Genomic DNA, 23,709 nt, shown 5'->3' with positions numbered 1-23,709 from the left:
GTTTGCGGCAAGTCCAAGCAGCCTCACTGGAGTCTCCAGAAATCGGCGGTGACTTCCCAAGCCTCTTCGCTGGGCTTGTCTACTGCTTCCGTCACAGTAGCGATGCTGACCTTCTTGACCTTCGCAGTTCGAAGCCCCAACGCACAGTGACAGCTCATCCTTCGAGATTTCTCATTACAGCTTGGGACACGTGTCACAAGCTTTTCTCCGACCAATCTCGTATGTCAACGTGGTGCTTCAGGGCACTATTGGGAGTCCCACGCATGAACGTCGCATTTCAGGGCCTGGCACGTGCCTTGTGCCCTCTTACTTATGACGAGGTTGTTTGACTTGATGATGCACACCAACTTGTCTCCGCCTTTTCTGCATATGGGTCTGCTGTAGTTGTTAATTCCCTTAAAAGCAACTTCTAGTTTTCTTTCCATTTTTGTAAACATTTATACCTCCTTCTACCTCCTCCTGAATGCAATATTTATTTTTCTCTTTCTCATCCTCCTGCTCCTGAATTTTTTGAATTTGTACAAATGCACAATTCTGTACAGAAGCTACTGATGTTCTGAATTTTTTTAGTGATGGGCATATTACATATTGCCACGTTCTTTTCCTCAAGTTTTGTTATCAGCCCGTTACACTATGTTCAGCGCAAACCGCACTTACGCTATTTGAGAAGCTTCGAGGCTTTAATAGATCGTCTTGTTAATATTACGCCCACTTAGGGAATGTCACAGATTATTCAGGAACCAACAGCGCTGCTAGTGATAATGCTAGAATATTCGATGGCAAGGGTATAAAAGCCGACACGCTTCGCCGCTTATCAGTTGATTAACGGCCGACGTTTTGTTCGCCGCTATCAGTGCAAGACTGCTACTGTAATCTGACTTTCCATTTACTGGGCAGTTTATTATATTTACTGGGCAGTTTATTAAATAAACAGTTTATTATTTGACTCGCAGTGTGCTCCATTCGTCCACGTCACGACCCCGTGACATCTGGTGGAGGTGCTGTTTCTTCCATCTACCGGACGCCCCCGTCAAGTCGTGAACCCAGCCCACGCCGCGAAAAAGACACCGACGCCAGCAACGAGCAGCGAGTTAGCCGCAGTCAACAATGCCTGGCACCGGAGTACGGGCTTTTACCGAAAAAGACTCGGACGATCAAGACCATGACATGAACCGCGGCAATGATGACAACTGCTGCGCCACAGCCCGCGATCATGATGCAGCAGCCAAGGAAACCACTGATTTTCCGTGGGTCATTGTTTGAAGATCTGGAGACCTGGCTGGAGACCTATGACCGGGTGGCCGCCCTGAACCATTGGGACATAGAAGACAAGCTGCGCCACGTCTACTTTCATTTGGTCGACGCGGCTAGGACCTGGTTGAAGAATCGGGAGTCTGCCCTTCAAACATCGGATCTCTTCCACGGCGCTGCTAGAAACGAGGGTGCAGCTCCCGAACGAAAATGTAACAATCTTCGTGAAAGAAATGACGCGACTTTTCTACCTCTCTGACTCCAACATGCTCGAAAAGAAAAAAAGTTTTGTTTTCTCATGCGAGAGGTCAAGCAAGGACTCTTCGCTGGACTTATCCGAAACCCCTAGCAGACTGTCCAGGAGTTCCTGTTGGAAGCAAGATGAATCTAGAAGACGCTGGAAATGTGAATGCACCATTACAATAAGCAAACGATGGAAGACGATCCAGTTCTTCGTGCTCTCAGCTCTGACGACCTTCGAGAAACGATACGAGCGATCGTACGGGAACAGCTGCGTGAATTGTTGCTGGCCTCACAGCATCCCATTGACCCGATCGCTGACATTGTATGCCAGGAAGTCCAGCAATTTTTTCGGACACCCAAACCAGCGGCCTGAGTCACAAGCCATGAACTATGCTGCTGCAGCCCGCCGTCACGCCTCCTCCTCTACGGCCATGCCAAAACGCCGGCCCGTCGCACTTCCGTTGCTAGACGCCACTGCCACCACCACCACCGCCGGCGTTGTATCCTTCGCCAGCGGGCCAGCAAAACACGCTGAGGAAAACCGACGTTTGGTGGGCCCCTAACAACCACCTACTCTGCTACCACTGCGGCGAGGCCAGACACACATACCGCTCTTGCCAGTACCGACAGATGGATCTACAGGGCTTCGACATCAATGCGTCATGCCCACAACGGGTGAACGACCGCATGACATCGCCGACTACCTCACGGGAGCGGATATGATTCCATCACCTGGTCCGGATATGATTCCCAACGAATTTATGAGGCGCTACTCTGATTGGGTTTCTAGTTTCTTAGTTAAAATTTTTAATTTATCTTTGTGTACTGCCGCTGTTCCGATTGATTGGTTATTAGCAAGAGTTGCGCCCATTTTCAAAGCTGGTGACCGCCTTAAGGTTTGTAATTACCGTCCAATTTCTACCACATGCACGGCGTGCAAAGTAATAGAACATATAATTTCAAAATATATATTTCAATATATAGAAAACAATAATCTGTTTTATAATAAGCAACACGGTTTTAGAAAAGGCCTTTCAACCGTCACTCAGCTTTTTGAATCTGTTCATGCTTTCGCTACAGCGATAAACTCAAAAGAACAAGTCGATGTCATAGCAATTGATTTCTCTAAGGCCTTTGATAGAGTATGTCACCAGAAACTTATTCAAAAAATGTTAATACTTGGTATTGATCCCGCAATTGTAAGATGGGTTGAGGCGTACTTGCGCAATAGGTTGCAGTTTGTTGAAATAAGTGGCGCACGTTCTTCTCTTTTACGCGTATCCTCTGGTGTGCCACAAGGCTCCGTGTTGGGACCTCTACTCTTTTTAATTTATGTGAATTATATTGCAACGGTTGTGCCTCCTTTTGTTGATGTAAGGTTATATGCAGATGATTGTCTCTTGTTTTGTCATGTGAAAAGTGACTTGCTTCTTCACGACGTCGCATTCACGCATTAAAACTCGGTACGGGCTTTGTCAAACTGATCGGGCACTTTCTTCTGTTGCGATGCGATGTTTTGCAAATGGGGTTTGTCAAATTCGCGATGATGACGAGAAGCAGTCCTTGAATTGCAAGAGCAGAGACTTGAGCTGGTCTTGCTTGCCCTTCGAAAGGCTCGGGTTGACATTGAAATCTGGTTTGGCCCCTCGATTCGTCAAAGCAGCATCGCCAGCATCAAAGAGGGCGAATGAATTGCTGGCCTCCAGGAATTTGTCTATATGGGCGACCGCTGTAGTACGGTTGAGGTGCCTATATTCGGGAGTGAAGTTTGTCTGTACCACCTTTCTTTTGCCGTCACGCAGCTTAGCTATGCCTCTTGCGACGCAAATCTTACGGTTCAGGAGAATGTGCTGATCGCCCTCGACCATACCTTCAAAGTTTTTGGCTTTTTCGGTGCCAATGGAAACGACGGCTCTTAAGAAAGGCGGCACCGTGACCTGCTCTTCTAGCACATGCAATGCGTAGTTGCTTGGTGTTGTAGGGGTCGGCAGCGTATTTTCTCAGGTTAGTGTGACTGACTCAGACCTCAGGTCGATGATAGCGCCGTGTTGACCTAGAAAGTTCATTCTAAGTATCACATCCCTGGAGCAATTTTGTTAGATTACAAAGCTCACAGGGTAAGTCTGGTTATTTATGGGGATTTTTGCTGTGCACACTTCAGTCGGTGTTAATAAGTGACCTCCAGCAGTCTAGATTTCGGGGCCTTGCCATGCAGTCCTCACTTTTTTCAACTTTGTCTCGATAGACCCACTGACGACGGAATAGTCGGCTCAAGTATTGACGAGAGCAGCGACGAGGTGGCCGTCGAATATTACGTTGAGGTCGCTGGTTCGTCGTTGTGCGTTGCGGTTAGGTCGTGGCGTCGGGTCACGGTTTTTGCTCCGCTGCTTCCACGTTGCTTCGTGACATCTTCTGTAGGCTACGAAGGTTCGACGTCAAGACCTTTTTGTCTTGCGGCGGGAGCTTTCGATTTCGTGTCAGCGGTGGCGGAGGAGCTTCGGTAGTTCGTCGTACAGCAACCGCACCTCCGTCAGTTGCTGCCCTTAGTTTTCCGAGGAAAGGCTCGGTGATCAGCCGCGAACAGAGCCAATGTACTGCCCGCGGTGCAGTGAGGCGTAGTGGCGTGGGGACGGGGAACGATTTATTTATTTATTTACAATACTGCTAGCCCTTGCGGGCTGTAGCAGGGGTGGGAGGTGAACAGGTGAACAATACACAAACAATGTTAGGCAAAAAACAAGTCCAGCCGTTGTTGAAAATCCTGTGAGGATCTACATCCTGTAAGTACCTCGGGAGGAAGCGCATTCCAGTCAACAATAGATCGCACCAGAAACGAAAACTTAAATACATCCACCCGCGGTACATAAGCTTGGACAGAAAATGAGTGATTGATACGAGCCGACACTCATCCTGGGGGGCGCAGGTATACACTGGGATCCAGCTTGTAGTTCTTATGATACAGGTCATAAATAAATTTTAAGCGAGCTATTTTTCTACGTGTAGCTAACGATTGAAGGTCAGCCCTAGCAAGCAAAAGTGATACAGACTGTGTTCTCATGTTATTTGAATAAATAAACCTCGCGGCCAATCTTTGTACTCGTTCAAGTTTGTTCATTTCAGTTTTAGTATGCGGATCCCAGATCATAGCTGCGTACTCCAGCGTTGGTCTAACAATAGTCTTATACGCCAACAATTTAACAGAGGGCGCTGCATTACGGAGTTTCCTTCTCAGAAAACCCAGCTTTCGCTTCACCAGTCCTGTAATGTTGTCAATATGATTGTCCCACTTTAAACTGCTGGATATAGTAACACCTAAGTATTTAAACTCATTAGAACTCTTAATTTCTCTATTGTTTATTGTGTATTTATAGTTAAGGGGGGATTTTTTATTTGAAATTGTCATGCAAACAGTTTTATCAAAATTGATTTTCATGTCCCATTTTTCACACCAGCGAGCTGACCTGGACCTCAGAAACCTTCTGGAATACCTTGAGGGTAATAGCACGACTGTTCCAAATGTTTTTAAGAGAGGACTGGAGTCGTTGTTCTTGTGAAACGGAGTTCTCTTAAAAAACTTCTCGCCCCTTTGAGCCGACCACCTTCTTATGGTTCCATCAGCAGTGAGACCAGAAGTACTCGAGGCACTACGCGACGACCTGACCGCTGGACACCTCGGTGTTTTTCGTACGCTTGCAAGAATACAAGAAAAGTACTACTGACCACGACTAACAGCCGACAGCACCTGCTACGTCAGGACCTGCCGCGACTGGCAATGACGAAAGACACCGCCAACTAGGCCAGCCAGACTTCTCCAGCCCATCGAGCCACCTCGCCGGCCATTTCAGCAAATCGACATAGACTTACTGGGGCCGTTCCTGACGTTGAATTCCGAAAACAAATGGATCATCGTAGCTACTACCTCACACACTATACCGAAACAAAGGGCCTCCCCAAAGGCAGTGCCTCTGAGGTAGCAAGGTTCTTCGTCGAGAACACTGTTCTCCGTCACGGAGCTCCACAGGTCCTCCATACTGATAGAGGTACAGTATTTACGGCGGACCTAACTCAGGCGATCCTGACGTACAGCCAGACACGTCACCGCCGCACCACCACCTACCAATCACAAACCAATGGCCTCACCGAACGTCTTAATAAGGCCATTGCTGATATGCTGGCTATGTACGTCAACGTCGAGCACAAGACGTGAGATGAAATCCTTCCGTACATGACGTTCGCGTACGATACGGCCGTCCAAGGAATGACGCAGATGACGCCGTACAAGTTGGTCTATGGAAGGAGCCCGGCAACAACGCTGACGCTATGCTTCCAAACGTCACTTACGAAGAGAATCTTGACATCACCACTTACCTTTATCGCACGGAAGAAGGTCGTCAACTCGCCTGCCTGCGCATCAATAATCAGCAGGCGACCGACAGCTGCCGTTACAATTTTCGATAAAGCTTCGTTGAGTACCAGCTCGCAGATCGTGCTTGCGTGTGGATGCCGATATGCTGACGTGGGCTCAGTGAAAAATATCTGCGACGGTACTTTGGACCGTATAAAGTAGTTAGTCGTCTCGGCCCGCTCGACTACGAGGTTGTTCCCAATGGCATAACAAACTCTCAACGGCGCCGTGCTCGACCTGAAGTCGTTCATATTGTGCGCCTCAAACTATTTCATGCGCAAACCTGAGAACTGCATTTTGTTGTTGTTGCTGTACTTATTGTTTATTGTCTTTATTTATTGTACCTTTGTTTTTCATTAAAGCATCGGGGCGATGCCTTTTTCAGAGGGGGGCAATGCTACGTTACTTTCCTCGAGTTTTGTTGTCCCCCCCCGTTACACTACGTTCAGCGCGAACTGCGCCTATGATGTTCGAGAAGCTTTGAGGCTTTAATAGATCGTTTTGTTAAGATTACGCTCACTTCCGGAATGTCAAGGATTATCTCGGAAACCATGTCGCCGCTAGCGATAACGCTGAAATATTTGGTGGCAAGGGTATAAATGCTGACACCCTTCACCGATTGTCACTTGATTGATGGCCAATGCTCCGTTCGCCTCTATCAGTGCAAGACTGCTACTGTAATCTGGCTTTCCATTTACTGGACCCAGGTTCGCCCAAATAAACAGTTTATTGTTCGACTATCAGTGTGCTCCATTCGTCCACGTCACGACCCCGTAATAATATGCCACCTGCTACATTTATAGCATCACAAATAATGCGCTGCGAAATGTGCAACAACGTTTATAAAAAAACAAAATTCAAGAATTTGAGAACATTCCAGCACTTTCAAGGCATTTGAAATTAACTTCTCAAATTGAAGGGTTTTTTAAAGAAATTCATGGATCTGCACAAACCCTGGATAAATAAAACTTGAGATAAATAATGAGACACACAAAGGGAATGCGTGTGTCTTTTTCATTTTTTTTCCTCGCGAATGGCAATGAGATGCGGGGCTAATGTGCCTGTGTTTCGCATGCGCTTTGGTCCCCGTGGTTAGCGCATCGAGCAGATACCAGCTTTGGAAGCGAAAATATTTGTCCTGCCTGTTGGAGCACTTAATATGCTGACATATTCTACTGGGTCTAAGCCATGATTTCCAAGCAAGTGTGCACTGAGGCATTCATCCTGCAGAAACAGACAGTAGACTACAAAAATAACACTGGCCTACAAAACAACGCCGCTTGCATGCTCGGGGGTTAGACTTGCTTGTTCACGTCACTTGCTTCTTCACGTCACGCATGCTCGGGGGTTAGACTTGCTTGTTCAAGGCTACGCGGGGCGAGCGGCAAGAGTTTCAAGATCACTTCCTTGCATCATGGTTTCGCGCCACTTCAAAATACCATTTTTCTCAGCTTGTAATGCAGCGAAAATTTTGCGGCATAATGCTCTTAATCGGACACACAACTGCCATGGTCTAACTAAAACTTGTTATGGAGCCTGGTGAAGGCCCTTTAAAAGCATTTTAACACATTGGCAATTGCATGCACTTTTTCTTTCCTTTCTTTTTTTTTTGTTTTTAGCCCCATCAAGTCAAGAGTCAATTTATGTTCTGGTTTTTTATGGTTGTGTGTACGAGTGTTAGCAAATGCAAATCGAAAAACCGCCATTGTGGGACGCAGTCATAGCAGAGCATGTTTATTTTTCCAACACTTTAGATTTTTTAACTTCTCAACAAAATTGAAGATGACAGAGGACAAAACGGAAAGCACTGAATTTACAGTTCCTCTTTATTCTGCTGATCACAGCTGCTGTGCACACTCAGCAGAGGAAGAAATAGCAAAAGCCGGTGGGACCACAACTACAACTAGCAGAAGACGGGTAACACAGTATGCAAGCTTAAGTTGTTACTTGAACTTATTATTCACGTAGCCTCATCAAGCGTGACACCCACCGGGCCTCCTGTTCACGCAGCAGCTCGTCGGGGCTGAGATTGAAGAAGGAGTCAGGGAGCACCAACTGCTGAGCCGCTTCATGGGGAAGCAGCACACGCAGCGAACGATCCAGGACAGGCCGCACGGGCTTCGCACAGCACAGAGCGTCAGCCAAGAGGCGCAGCTGCTCGAGGTCTCTGTCCACAGGAAACTCGAGCCATTCCTCGAAGGACGGCTCCGCCTCGTGTCGCCGTTCAAACCCAGCTGCCTGCGAGGACCACACCAGTCGCGTCTCGCTCATAATAAGTTTATTCAATCGTGCTACTAAACCCGTACAGACACACACATACACACAGCACCGATATTCAACAAGAAATGTTTATTCTCCTACCGACATGTCTGATATACATAAGTACTGTGAAAAAATTTTAGATGTCTAAACACCTAAAGCACCACTAGAAGAACAAAGAGCTGTTTCAGGAGTCTAGAATTCTCCCTCATTACGATGTAGCGACTAGCCCAGCAAAAAGTACTTCTAAGGTGCATAAGTACACCAGTTGGAGAAAATAAAACAAGAACGGTGGTTGACACAAATGGAGAATGAAGACTGCAATGCCCCGGGTCAAAATGTGACCGAAATGTCTGCTGGTGTCATTTATGAATTTCTGCTATGCTGCGGCAAGATGTAAGTCAACCAGATGGGAAGGTGTGTAAATGAGCATGCGCAAGAACACGAGTTTTCGTAAGAAGGTAGAGATGGGGCACATTTGGTGATGCACTACAATTTTACCAAGTGTGAACGTGCCTGAATAAGATTCAGGTTATCGGCAGAAGCAGGGACACCACGGCTCAAGAATCACTGGAGGAATCCTACATAAAAGCTTAAGATTCCTCCTGACACATCGTTGTCTCTCTTTCAGGCAGACCCAGGTGAAATCTTCAAACTGATGCCACCGAGTTATGCTAAATTGAAGCAATTTTTGGAGCAGTAAAATTTACATTTTGGAGCACTTTGGAGCAGCAATATTTTTCGTTTTGGAGCACTTTGGAGCTTCAAAATTTTCTATATTGGAGGAATCCAGAGCATGTAACTTCACATCCTGAAAAAGAAGCAAGTTGCATTTACATTCAAGAAGATGAATAATTATTTTGGGGCTCTTGTGAAGTGCTAGAAATATTTAATTTGATTGCAAACCTCATGGATCCAAACATCTTAGGAGCACTCTCTATTTCAGTTGACGATGCAAAAACAATGTCATGTTCTTGAGCATTCTAGAAAAACTTGTTAACTGGCTATTTTCACAGCAAATAAGCAGAATACTGGTTGAATAAAATAGTATATGAAATAACATTCTAAATACACGCTTGTGGTTATCAGCAGATTTGATAGACAAGCGCTGTCACGTACACCGCTTAAGACTCATACAAACTGCATTTCTGGAAGATGAATTCAAGAATAAAAAATATTCTTTTGCTTCACAACAAATTATACCATATTTTATCACATAACAAGCCCTCGCATGTAACCCGTACTCCTAACTGCGTGCTCCCAGAAAAAAAAAAATCCTCGCGTGTAACCCACATGCTTAGCTTTAAAAAAAACAGTTTTGGGAAGTCACAACTGCACAGCCCATCACAATCTTGTTTACAAAAGCACTTTATTTCAAAGCGTTCACCGCAACGTTGATGGCGCCGAATTCCGTTCTTTCACATCACCCGAATCGCCGCTGAGGCTGCTGCCAGCTGAGACTTCGTCGCCGCTCCTGAAGACGCAATTGTCTTCGGTGCCATCTAAGCAATTGCTAGTGGCACACTTTTTGAAGCTCTTGCGCACCATGTCGGCCGGAATCGCCCCCCACACATCCACGATGCACTGGCACAGCAGCGCAATGTCTGGCCTTCGCACGCCCCCAGTCGGTGTCAAGGCCAAACCCCATAAACGTGAAAATGCACGCAACAGCGACGAGAGATGCTATGAGCAACAAAACAGGGCCTTCGCGCGACGTGTCGCGTGGTAGTTTTCACGCGATCACTAAGTTCTCTAGATTTTGAAACCAGCGCCCATCCACCGGAAGTGCTGTAATAAAAGCGCCAGAACATAACTGACGTACTGCCGGTTCTCTCCAGTTGCCACGAAACCACCACTAGAGTGTGACCCAGAATAAGGGGGAGTGTTCAAAGCACCGCGCCAATACATGGGAGGAGCGAGGAAATTTTGCAGTGAACTTCCGCGACGCAGCACTGTCGTGCCTGACCCGTGAGATGTTTAAGGTAGTTAAAGCAGGTGGTATATGGGGTTGTGGAGACACATCTTCAGGACATGGAGCAACCACCTTGCACTCCAGACTACATATGGGACTATTGCAGAAAAACAGAAGGCAGCAAAAAGGGGGTGGAATTTGAGCATTTACACCTAAAAGTATGGGTTGGCAAAAAGTCAAGGAGGGATGCCTGGAACATTTATGGTTAAAAGGGAAAGTAGCTGGGCAGATGACACTCCTTGGTTTGGTTCACTTGTGGACAGGAGCAAAGGTCAGAGAAAAAAACCAGGCAATGGTGGAGTGTATAACAAATGACATTGAGGAATTAGGAAGAGAGTGCGAGATAATTATACTAGGAGATATGAATGCGCACATAGAAGATATAGATATGTATACCGACCCAACAGGTAAAATGATCATGGATATATGTGAAAGGCATGATTTGATCATTTTCAACAGTACTGAGAAGTGTGAAAGGGCAAATAAAATGGGAGGTAGGAAGGCTGCAGTCAACAATAGATTATGCACTGATGTCACATAGGATGTATGATATGCCCAGGGTTATGCACATAGATGAATGTGGCTCCAGAAGCCTGGGTAGTGATCACAAACGTATCAAGGTAAGTTTTGGAAGAGCCATGAAAGTTGGAAGGACACAAGATGAGCAATTACAGGAAAATTTTTATTTAGAAAGGCAAATAGAAATAGTTAGTAAACAAATTGAGTAAGTATTCACTGAGCATAATAAAACAGTGTGGATATACATGAATCTAATTAGACTGTTTGAGCTAGAGCTTGCTAAGGCACGTTACAAGTCACCCCGAAAAAAAAGACACAAACCCAACAGTTGGTGGGATGAGGAAGTTAAGAGAACCATAGCAAAACGTCAGGAAGCCTCTAGGGAACACAGACATTCTAAGCAGCGTCGTGAACCGACAGATGTCGAAAGAAAATGGGATATCTTTCTAAGTTGTAGAAGGGAAGCGTCCCTTCTGATCAATGAAAAGATTATAAAAAAGGGGACTCATTGGCTGGCACAGTACATAAAAGGGATAAAAAGCAGCTACAAAATTTTGGAACTATCTATACTCTATAAGAAATGAGACAAGCCTAGAGCAGAGGTTTATAACTACAGCTCAAGGTGTTAGGCTAGAAGGGGACGAAGCTATTGAATATATAAGAACAAGGATGACAAAAAAATTTCAACAAGATAGTGCCTTAAGCACCACAATAGAGAAGGATAGATCAAGTGGCGCAATGGCTCCATTTTCACAACGAGAATGGGAAAGGGCTGAGAAGAGGGTTCCAAGTAGTAGATCAACAGGCCCAGACGGCACCCTAATTTTGCTGCTAAAGAAATTAGGTAGGAAGTCTATACAGATTATGAGGGAGGCAGCGAGCAACATGATAATCGATGGTAAGTCCCCAATGGATGGAAACTTGCAGAATGAGCATGATCTATAAAGAAAAGGGGGAAAAAGCTGACAAACAACTACCGTCCTATAACAGTGACATCAGTGGTCTACAGGCTGGCGATGCAGATTATAAAGAAAAGACTGCAGGCATGGATAGAGGATGAGGGAGTGCTTGGGGAACTGCAGAGTGGGTTTCTGAAACTCAGGAGGTTGGCAGACAATCTGTTCTCACTGACGCAGTGCATCGAAATAGCAGAAAAGAAACAGAGGCCCCTGTGGCTAGTATTTTTGGATATCGAGAAAGCGTATGATAGCGTGGTTCAAGAGAAATTGTGGGGAATACTGGACACACTAGGTGTGGAAAATAAAGTCACTAATCTTTTAAGTATATGTATAAAGGTAACAATATGTATAAAGGTAACAAGTTATAAAACTGAAAAGAAAAATGAACATCTGAGATTACAGAAATAAAACGGGAGCTTAGATAGAGATGTCTTCTGTCACCCTCGTTATTTATGCTGTACCTACAAGAATTGCGAAGCCAAATGAGAGGAGAGTAGACTCGGTTTCAGCCTCTCTTTCGTCAAACAAGGAAAACTTATTGAACAAGCACTACCAGCATTGATGTAAGCAGATGATATAGTGCTAATGGCCGACAACAAGGAAGATTTGCAGAGATTGATTGACATCTGTGGTAATGAGGGAGATAGAGAGATTTCAGATTCAGTAAGAAAAAATCAGCAGTCATGATTTTTAATGATAATGAAGGTAGTAAGCTTAGAATACAGGACGTCCCGCTAGAGATAACAGATAAATACAAATATCTGGGTGTATGGATAAGCAATGGGCCTGAGTACCCAAGGGAACAAGAAATATATGGGACAAGTAAGGGTAAAAGGAATGCAGAGGTGATGAAAAATAGGGCACTGTGGAATTACAATAGGTATAATGTTGTGAGAGGAATTTGGAAAGGGGTCATGGTTCCTGGTCTGAAATTCGACAATGCAGTTTCGTGCATTGGATCAGAGGTTCAAGCAAGATTAGAAATTAAGCAACGTGGAATAGGTAGGCTTGCTTTAAGAGCTCACAGGAATTCACCAAATCAGGGAGTACAAGGTGATATGGGATTGACATCATTGAAGGACAGCAAAGCTAGCAGCAAGATAAAATTTGAGAAGCGATTCAGAGAAATGGGGGAGGAGCGTTGGGCTAGGAAGGTTTTCAGTTACTTGTACAAGAGGAATGTCGATACAAAATGGAGAAAGCGAACCATAAATTTGATGGGTAAGTACTTATAAAAGAGCAGGGAGCCAAACCAAAAAGAACTATCAGTTAAGAAGAAGGTGAAGGAAACAAGGACCGATATGTGGAGAATCGGCATGATTAAGAAATCCACGCTAGAGATGTATCAAACATTCAAGCAGAAAATTGCCAAGGAAAGAATCTATGATAATTCTCGGAGTACCTTTTTGCTGTTTGAGGCCAAAATGGGAGTATTGCACACCAAGACTTATCGGGCCAAATAAGAAGTGGCGGACATGGTATGAAGTGCGCGTGAAGAGGAGGAGGAAACTGCCGAACACTTGATAACGTTCTGTAAAGGGCTTCACCCTATAGTTAAGGAGGATGGTGCAGAGTTTTTCAAAGCACTGGGGTTTAAGTACAGGGGCAAAAGAGACTATAAGCGGGTAGAAATAACTAGACGGGGGTTATGTGATTAGTGACAAAAATCAAGGCACGAGTGAAAATTAAATCCTTCACTGCAAAGTACCGGTCCTTGACTTCACTATTAAAAAATAATAATAAATCTATTTTTTGTTCTGTCAGCATTCCGGCTAGATGCCATTAGCTGCCACCCGATCTTTCTTTCTTTTCTTTCTTTCTTTCTTTCTTTTTTTCTTTCTTTCTTTCTTTCTGTACCAGTACAGAAAATGGAGCGAAGGCAAAAGGCTAAAAACCTGACTAGTGTCCTTTGCTCCAAATGCAGTGAGGCAGACAGGCTGTCATAAAAACTTTGCAGGATACAGAAAAAATACAAAAATATACAAAAATACAAAAGGTACCTGTGCAAATACTGTAACGCACACAACAGTAATAAAGTGTTATTTTTAGTAAACAAATATACACATAACAATCGTAATGTTTTACATACCAATTAGATATTAGTTGCGATTTCTCATCGCTATTGCAAAAGATATACAAAAATAACAATATACACAGGGAAGCATAGGAAAAAGAACACACACATAGAAAGCATCAGATACGTGGGTATCTGAAGAGAGACCCACATTTCTAAAGGGTACAGCCATATCAATCCATCCATCATAGGCTTTTCCCACAAGGAAAGCCACGGCAAAGCGGCGAGCGTCTGCTATGCGCCTAATATTTTTGCGGCTGTTAGCCAACATTGCGATAATTTTGGCGATATTGAATACTATCTCCCCGCAACATAGTACTGTATTCACTCACCACGCTTAGAACATGTTTGTGTGGTCTGAAAGGGAGATCTGGTTTGTTTACGGCTAGCTGGTATATCATCAAATGGCGCACACATACTCGGCCATCTGAGGAATGCTTTCTGGACGCACTTTTATCATGAGCGAAGGGGGCTTAGTTTAGTCACGTGTGGAATGATGAATGTGGATGTGCTACAGAAGACCATAAGCTAGAAATTGTATAAATAACCACAAAAATGTAGCAGGTGTGTGCGCAGTAAGTGGCTAGCTCATGCGAATGCACTGGAGACCTCTTTTATTTTGTGTGTTAAATTTCTTTCCTAAGTCTTCCTCCTGCCCTATCCTGTTTTCTTGGATAGTTGAAAGCCATAAATAGCTCATACGAAGCGGTATGTGCCTGTCAGTGTGGGCACAGTACTAGTAATAAAAAAGACCTAGGTAATTGGCATAAGTCTAGCGTGTCGTTCAATATGTTTATGATTGGCACCATTATATGACTAACATGATTAATCAGTGACAAGATCAATAACTGGACATATTTACTTTTAATGCTGCCATTAACAATAATAAATTGCAAGGTCATTATTTGTGCTATCGCCTTAGCCAGCTCGATGGGAAATACACGGTTTTCTTCAGTTGATAAATTTAATTTACACCCCCCTACCCACCCATCCTTCGAGAGTTTTCTGCAAGTGGTTGTGCACTACCTATAGGGCCTTAAGTAATTTAATTCAAGCTTCTGCACCTCACTTTGTTTCGCACTGCATCCCTTATTGATTGGCTGATCACGGAAACAGTGTAAAGCAATGATGCCATATTGGGGTGACATGACAATGTCACAAACTTTGGCATCGTTTCTATCATGGTGACGTCATCACGTGATTTTTTTTTTCATCACTCGTGCACACAAGGGTGCTCACAGAGAGGGGGGGGCAAAAAGTGATCACCTGCATATATTGATAATACATAGAGGGGGTGCTGCGACACGTGGGGGCTGCCTCAAAGTCAGCCTCAAACTGACATAATAGGGATGGGGGCACCCTGCAATGAATCTTCCCCCCTTCCCCACTGACGGGTACCGCGTAACTGTGTGTGCACACCTATGATCGTACGTGCTATCGCCGCCAAAGCGGAACACCGACGCCGACGATCTATTTGCATGTTTCATTAAGAATCTAAGGCTTTCGTCTTGAAATATGACATGTGGTCTGATTTGTCTTTCCCGGATGATGGAAACATGATCATCACCTATCTCGTTTACAACTTACCCTAGTTTTGAAAAACTAAGCGCATTCGTAAAATTCAAACAAAAAAATATTAGAGAAACAAGACAAATAAAATAAATGAACTTCATGTTACGAGCGAATGTCAAAAAACAAGCGTATGTGGGGCGTTAATTACTGACGTGGCTTTCGCGGTGTGTTAGAAAAGCGACGCACTCGGCGAATTTTTAGGTGTAAGTAACTTTAAGAATTTATTTTGTATACCCGATGTTTCAGGCTTCGTAAATATGCATTTATTTATTTATTTATTTATTTGGAATTACCCTCAGGGCCAGAGGCATTATAGAGGGGAGTGGTACATCTAAAAGAAAGGCAATGCAAGTTTTCTTCTGTAAATACAATGTTAGCTAAAGAATAACAGCACTAGTTGTAACTATACAGGCGAGAATTGGACTGTTGGTGAGAAAGCATAATCACATAGTACAAACAAGTTACAGTAGCAGTTTCAGCTCATCAAACAAGAATCAGACAGTTTGCCAAGAGTAGAATCACATATCAATCACAGTGGGCAAGGCGGCAGCAGCGACAATGCAATGCTCACGCGGTGCTTCTTTATTGTGCATTTTCTGGCCAGCCTTGTGGATTCCCTGGCACTCTGCCTGGAAGGCGCGGCGGTTCGGAATGCGTCAACTTGCGCAAACCAACACGATGATCACCGCAGATGTATGCAGTATGCCCTTCCTGTCTTGCAGCCGAAAGATCGACTTAGTTCAACTATTGTACCTGCGCTGTCCCCAAGTGTCTACGCTGATTATCAACTGAGTCAAGAAACCTTGATCAAGCCCAACTTCATCATGTCACCAGCATCGGATATAAAAGGCTCCCCCCAGCCACACCGCAGCTTCAGTGGGCAAGGCGGCAGCAGCGACAACACAGTGCTCACGTGGTGCTTCTTTATTGTGCATGTATGTTACTTAGACAACGCACACTCTATCCGTTCAAATGATCGTTTCTTGCTGCTGCTCTGTTGCCCACAGACCGTTGTATCTCTATATGTTTCCATTTATGCTCAGCTTGTGTACTGTTTGAGTTCTCTGTGCTTGAGTGGAGATGTTGAGCTAAACCCTGGGCCAAGGGGTATAAAAGGTACCTCTACTAGTAATTCCAGCACTGACTCTGGAGTATCTACTCTGTTACCGAGTGGGGATGTGCGCGGAGCCAATAACCACGTGGTATCCATAGATGGTGAACCTTCTGTTTCTGCCATGTTTTCCAGCCTGCTAGCTGGGCAAAAAAAAATAGCCCAGAATATTGCCGAGCTTCGTTCCTCAGTCAATTCGCGCTTTGAGGCTGTTGAGTCGCGACTTAACGCTCTAGAGTCATCCAGTACCATGTCTAATGCTCTTAATAAGAAGGTGATCACGTTCACGGCTCAGAACGCTGACCTAGAAAATAGACTGCACCGTAATAACTTGACTCTTCACGGTATTCCTGAATCTCCAGATGATGACAATAAGGCATCAACGTTGTTTCAAAATTTTTCACGGAAACGCTGAGCATGGATTGCCCACAAATCGAAAGGTGTCATAGGTTAGATGGACGTCACACAGGCCGCACCCGCCCTATCATTTTCAGGCTGCTGGATTTTCGTGAGAAAATTCATATTCTTAAAAACACATCAAAGCTGAAAGGCTCCGATCAACGCATATCCGAAGACTATTCTGATAATGTACGTTTGTTTCGTCAGAAGAAAGCTATGGGAGGCAACCAGAACCCATCGCAACAGCGGCTCTTCCGTGCGCATTGTTTACAACCACGTGTTCATTGATAACATATGCTACAACTGGGACGCGCAGTCCAACACAATTTTTCAGTCTCGTAATCGCGATACTGTGATGGCATCTCATTTGGCCACTGCTCCTACTTCTTGTTGACGTTCCCATGATTTCCCTGATAATCTTCGTATTTTAAATAATAATGCAAGAAGTTTAGTCAACAAGTTTCCTGATTTCTTGTCACTAACTTCGTCCTACTCCCTTCATGTCATCGGTGTCACGGAAACTTGGTTTCATAACAAAATTTGTGATGCCGAGATTTCGCTGCCGAGCTTCAATGTCGTAAGAAGTGATCGAATGAATGGTAGAGGCGGTGGCGTTGCTTTATATTTACATTCCGATAAAGTTTTCTGTTCTTGATGCTCCTTCTCAAACTGAATCGGTTTGGTGTAAAGTTTACTTTGAAACATTCACTTTTGTTATTGGTGTCTTTTACCATCCACCTAACCTGATCGCGGATTCTTTGGTTTCCCTGAGTGCATTCGCCCAAGAAATAGCTCCTCATTCGCCAAATCTAATATGTATGGGTGATTTTAATGTCCCCAATATAAACTGGACGTCATTATCTCTGCTAGGTCAAGCTTCCCAACCTCACAGAGAAACATTGAACTTTTCACTAACTTCCGGCCTAAAGCAAATAGTCAGTGACGCCACAAGAGGCACGGCGATTTTAGATCTTGTCTTCTTCAGCCCTAGAGTCTGCGATTATGGTTATGTGCGCACTGTTGCGGATGGCATATCGGATCATAGAGCTGTTTTTGCATCTATTTCATGTCCTGTAGCGAAAGCCCGATACATCTATTCCACTTTCCGCAATATGAGCCATGCTGACGATATTGGTATTATTGATACACTTAGCACTTCTTTCGCCCAGTTTGAAGCGATTAGTATTTCCGAAGATGTTGATACTTTAACAAAATTCTTCAGTGATCTTGTTTCAAAGTGCATTGTGAATTTTGTACCATTGAAAACGAAAAAGACAAATTCAGAGTTGCCTTGGATCACACGGGAAATTTTGCACCTGTCGCGACGACTTGGGCGTTTGCGGCGTGCTAAATGCACTGATGATGCTGTTCTTGCCGCATAATTCATTGCTCTGAAGGAGGAACTTTGAAGCAAAACAAATGCTGCTCGTGATTTTTACTATTGAGTTACACTCCCCAGTTTGCTTAGAAATAATCCAAGTAAATTTGGGAAGTCTGTCCTACCGATGGACTCTACCACTGACACATTTGAAATAAATGACACAGTTAGAGGCGATACAGCACTTATTGCAGATGCATTAAATGATTACTTTCAATCTGTTTTTACACTTGATAACTTTGTTGTTCCTCCTTTTATAGGGCATACTCGCAGTTCTATTGACGATATTGTTGTTTCAAACCAGGGTGTCCTGAATCTCATTTTAAAACTCGATCTTTTTTTTGAAGAAAGGTAGTCCTGATAATATAGACAACAAATTGCTCATTAGGTACTCCTTATGGACTAGTCGGTATTTAACCATTATCTTTCAGAAATCTCTCTCGACGTCTGTTGTCCATCTAACATGTAAATCAACTATTCTTCCGTTATACAAATCCGGAAAAAAAGCAGTCATTGACCCATCTCCATCACATCCCATTCATGTAAAATGCTCGAACACATAATTTTCAAGCAAATCATAGAATTTTCAGATTGCAATAATGTTTCATCTGATGCCCAGCATGGTTTTCGATGCGGGTTTAGTACCATAACCCAGCTCGGTGAATTCGGTCATTACATCCTCCAGGTCCTTGATGCTGGTGACCAAATTGATGCAATATTTATAGACTTTTCCAAAGCTTTCGACACTGTTTGACATTACAAACTGCTAAAAAAGCTCACTATTATTCTTAAAAACGAAGAATTACTAAACTGGATTTCTTCTTTCCTATCCAATAGGTCTCAGTACGTACTATTCAAGTCTTCTCATTCTTCCACTTTCACTGTAACGTCTGGCATCCCTCAAGGTTCAATATTTTATTTTATTTCCAATTTTCATTAATGATCTGCAAAGCAATGTTCCTGTTAAAATCTGCATGTATGCTGATGATTGTGTTTTGTATCATATGATTAAAACTGCTCATGATCACATCATCCTTAACGATTCATTTGCTTTATTTCAATCATGGTGTGACACTTGGCAAATGCAAATAAACTTCCAAAAAACGGTATCCATGTCATTTTCCAAGCATTCTTCCCCCTCTTCATTTACTTATTCGCTTAATGGTTGCCCTCTCAGAATTGTTTCACAATACAAATATCTAGGTCTCCTTTTCACTCAAGATTTATCTTGGTCTCAACACATCATCATGTGCAACCGTGCGTTTAGAAAATTAGGCTACCTACAACGCACTTTACGTTCAGCACCTCTCAGCATACGACTCCTCACTTATAAAACACTGGTTCGTCCAATATTGGAATATGCATCTGTTGTGTGAAACCCACACCAGATTTCGGACATCAACAAAATAGAATCTGTTCAGAAGAAAGCTGTACGCTTCATTTATCGTCGCTTTGACAGGTATGTTTCACCAAGATCCCATCTTCCTATTTTACAGCTTACCAGTAAAACGCCGACACGTTGAATGTTTGAAGTTTCTTTATACCTTAATTAATTCCCCACGGTTCTCTCTACTAAGCAAATTATAGCACACGCTAGACCAACGACCACCTGAAATTACCATGAGTTCAACATGTCTACTTTCATTCATTTTTAGGTGGCGTTTAAATATAGTTTTTTTTTGTTCATTCTATTGAATTGTGGAATTCTTTGCCTAGTTACGTTCGATCTTTATCGCTGGATAAATTTTTATTGTATATTACTAACCATTATTGTAGAGCGCACTTGTTATGCTCTTCTATGTATGTATGTATTTTCCCACTCCTGCGATAACCCTGTGGGGCTGCAGTATGTTGAAATAAATAAATAAATAATTGGTTAGTTGTATAGCAGTACACTTGAGTTTAAAATGTCATGAAAATGAGAATGATGGACAATTGACGTGATTGATCCCGGAAGATTGCTCCAGTCTTGTGAGGCTCAGTGAATGAATCATAATATGGGCGAGTTGAACATCACAAGATTCCCACCTTTTGGGGATAGTCAGAAAGAGAGGAGATGTATGATGGAAGGAGAATGAGGTTATCATGCAGGGTGTGACTGTAGTATATTTTATGAAAAAGACATATGCAGGAGAATTTACGGCATCAGGCGAGTGACAGAAGCTCTGAAGAGTCTTTCATTGAAGTGATACTTGGGGTGCGACTGTAGTTGCCAAGGGTAAAGCGGACAAAATTATTTTGGACTAGCTCAAGAGCAGAGGTTGGTACACTAGTGGACAGGTCCCAAATGGATGTGGCATACTCTAGTTTACTTCATATTAAGGTTTCGTAAAGGAGGAGTTTTAAAGGGACAGGGGCAGAAGAAAAGTTGCGTCAAAGATAACCTAACGAATGGTTAGCATTACTAATTATTTTGTAAATGTGAAGAGACCAGGTGAGAGTGTTAGTTATGTGAACACCTAGGTAGCAACAGGATGTTACAGGTCCAAGAGCGGAGTTATCAACCAGATAAGTAGGAGAGAAAGAAGATATGCGGGAAACGCATAATACCTTACACTTAGTAGTGTTTAGTTCCATTAGCCATGTTTTACACCAGTTAGATACAGAGTTAAGGTCATTCTGAAGAATCGTTAAGTTGTTTAGGTCAGAGATTTCACTATATATTACACAATCATTATCAAATAAATGAATGTTAGATGTAATACATTCAGGTAAGTCATTAATATAAATGAGAAAAAGGAGATGACCGAATACCGAAGAAGGAGGGTACCGAGGAAGGAAGAGAGGACCTCTCTTCCTTCCTGTTTATTCGTGCGCTTGAACTGAAAGTTATACCGTGCATATTTAACTAGCCCAACTTTTGACGCTGATCAATGTTTAACCTGCTTAATTTCATGAGAAGTAAATTATGGCAAACCTTTTCAAAGGCCTTTGCAAAATCGAGAAAGATACCATCAGCAGTAAAATGATGATCAAGGATGGTGTGTATTTTATGGGTAAATAAAGCTAGCTGTGTTTCTCAGGACAAAGATTTGCGGAAGCCATGTTGAGCATTTGAAAAGAATGAGTTCACATCTAAGAACTTTAAAGTGTTAGTGAACATGGTATGTTCAAGAATTTTACATGAGATACTAGTTAGTGAAATTGGCCGGTAGTTGAAGGAAGAAGTTTTACTTCCAGATTTGTGCACCGGAACTACCCTTCCCATTTTCTAAACGGGTGGCAGGATGGACTCGTCAATGGATTGTTGGAATATTTTTGCTATCAATAATTAAGTAGTTGGAGTTATGAAAATGTATTACTAATAACAAGGCAATACTCTTTTTATGCTTTACCTCATTCAAAAATTTTATGCTGATGCAATTCCTCTAGAGAAGGACAATCCCGCTGCATAAGTGACCACAGGTCGCTTTGAGACACAGTTGCTATACCTGTTTAAAATATATGTTATTGCATGGAACATTTTGTGAGGCTAGGGCATGTGGAAAATACGTATTTCAACAATTTTCTAACGTGACGGAAGATCTTTACATCTGCAGTTGCTAGACGTATTTTGTTAGAGAAAGTTAATTTGCACAGCGAGAGCGCTGCTGTTTGTATCTCTAGTTTACTGTTGTGTGGATATATTTAAGGCACTTTGCTATATTACATATTTATTGTATAAACATGGAATAAAATGCGTTATTCCGGCACTGGTCTTCTCTCGAATATCCGAATTGAAAACAAGCTTGAGGCATGGCGAACTTTGTTGCTGTATGCTAGGTCTAAAACGAAATAAGTTATTGCGGTGGTACGGCCGTGTTCTCTTCTAGTTGTTTTCTGTTCTTAAAAGTAGTAGTCAAGGTTGGTCAGTTATCTAATAGAACAAGTGTGTGTGGCTGCGAACCACCGGCGACCGTGACTACAAAGCCCACAACGGTGAGCCAAGCGGTGTTACGTTTGGCCCGGCAATTCGTCTGGGCAGACGCCATTATGTGTAAGCTGGTCTACTGGGGAGGCTTTCAATCCCATCGGCGCCCAGTCTGCAAGAACCTGTCCAGTAGAGGTTCCGGGAAGCAGTCAGGTCTCAATGAAAGCTTCGCGAAACAGGCCTTTTGTTGAACAGGCTCGTACAGCGAGGGAACGGCGCCACTGTGGCGGGCCTCCTTAAGACTCGGCTTTTGTCATCTACACGAGGCCATCTCAGCGCACCGACAGCCCGGAAGCGTGGGAACGCGTCGAAAAAGCCGTTCACCGAAATCGAGCGTTTGGACTGCCTCGAGCTGAAAGCAGCGTAGACCGCTGCTGACGGTTGGGTTAGCAGCCATCTCCCCGAAGGAGCTCTACTTTCCTTCTCCGGGCTCTACCTCCTCGCCCTGCAGTGCCTTCAAGGCGTGGGCCAGGTGCGTGTTTGTGTGGTGCGTTCCTGTTACCATTGGACCATTTCGCCCAGCCGAGTGGTGCAATCTCTGCACCCTTTCTGGTGGGTGAACCACAAAGACTTCGTCCCCTGCTTTGTGGCAAGACTGCTCCCCGCCTCCTTCTGACGGCAGTGACGGCGAACTATAAAAGGCGAAGCATTTTTGTAAATAGAGATGAATCATGTGAGCTGAATCTTGTACGGAAGCATGAGCTAAACCTCTGTTGTACATAATGCGGGATCTTCTCCATCCCTGTACAGTTCCTACCTTTCTGCAATAATGTAAATAAATCTTTCGTTCTACCTCTCCTTAACAGGTTTCCTCACTGTGGAAGATCGGCTATGCGGACGACGGCGGGAACCAGCTACCTCAAAGAGAACTCGCCGTTCCTGCTATTAACCTCCTACCCTTAACAACTGGTGGCTACGGTGGGATGCCATCATCAACCCCGATACTTAACAACTGGTTGGCAGTGTTGGAATATACTTCACCACATGGTGCTGTGCTGTGACGAGTGCTTGGTCTTTGCTTTGACTTTCCGGGCTTCATTTTGTGAGTGTGAGTTGATTAGAAGCTGGATTGTGTGTGAGATAGGAAGATCAGGAGATCACCTATTTTTGTGTACTGAGTGAATCAGAGGAATCCCCTACATTTGTGAGATGCAGGACCAAAGTACAACGGCAATCATGGAGGTGAAGACACTGCTAAAGGATGGTCTTTTGTATATTTGTGAAGACCTAGGTATTAAGGTTGATGAAAGAATGGGCAGGTCACAAATTTTACAGCTAATTTTGCAAATTTCCAGTGAGAAGATAGGATATGCGTTAAAAGCTTCAAAAAGGTTGGAGAAACGAAAAAAAAAAAGAAAGAGATGAGAAGGAAAGAGAAGAAACGAGAAGAAGGGAAAAGAACAAGAAGAGACTAGAAGAGCAATACAATGCCTTAGATGGTCTCATGTAAGTTCGAGGATTCATGCATTCGAAAAGGGCGAAAATAGAGAGCATTATCTAACCTCTTACGAGAAAGTTTGCACAGAACTAGGGCTCGACAAAGACTATTGGTCTTTCGCCTTATTGAGTGTTCTTTCATGCGGCTTCATGGGTAGGATAAGGTACCTTTCCGAGGAGGAGTTCAATAAGTACGATGTAGCTACCATGCCATCATCGA

General features: G+C 43.6%; 1 protein-coding gene across 3 annotated transcripts in view; it reads right to left on the bottom strand.

Annotated features, from left to right (window-relative positions):
• Gint3 (GDI interacting protein 3) overlaps positions 1 to 23,709 on the bottom strand; it is a 213,216-nt gene that overhangs the window by 39,422 nt on the left and 150,085 nt on the right. For all 3 annotated transcript variants that reach the window (XM_037424316.2, XM_037424315.2, XM_075896513.1), the window contains one exon: positions 7,890 to 8,137. In XM_037424316.2, coding sequence (XP_037280213.1) covers positions 7,890 to 8,137 — 248 coding nt within the window. The remainder of the gene's footprint in view (positions 1 to 7,889; positions 8,138 to 23,709) is intronic.

The sequence above is a fragment of the Rhipicephalus microplus genome, chromosome 5, assembly GCF_043290135.1.
Source record: "Rhipicephalus microplus isolate Deutch F79 chromosome 5, USDA_Rmic, whole genome shotgun sequence".
Taxonomy (NCBI): Eukaryota; Metazoa; Arthropoda; class Arachnida; order Ixodida; family Ixodidae; genus Rhipicephalus; species Rhipicephalus microplus.
Note: the sequence above shows the minus strand (reverse complement) of the source record. Positions and strands in the feature narration are given on the sequence as shown.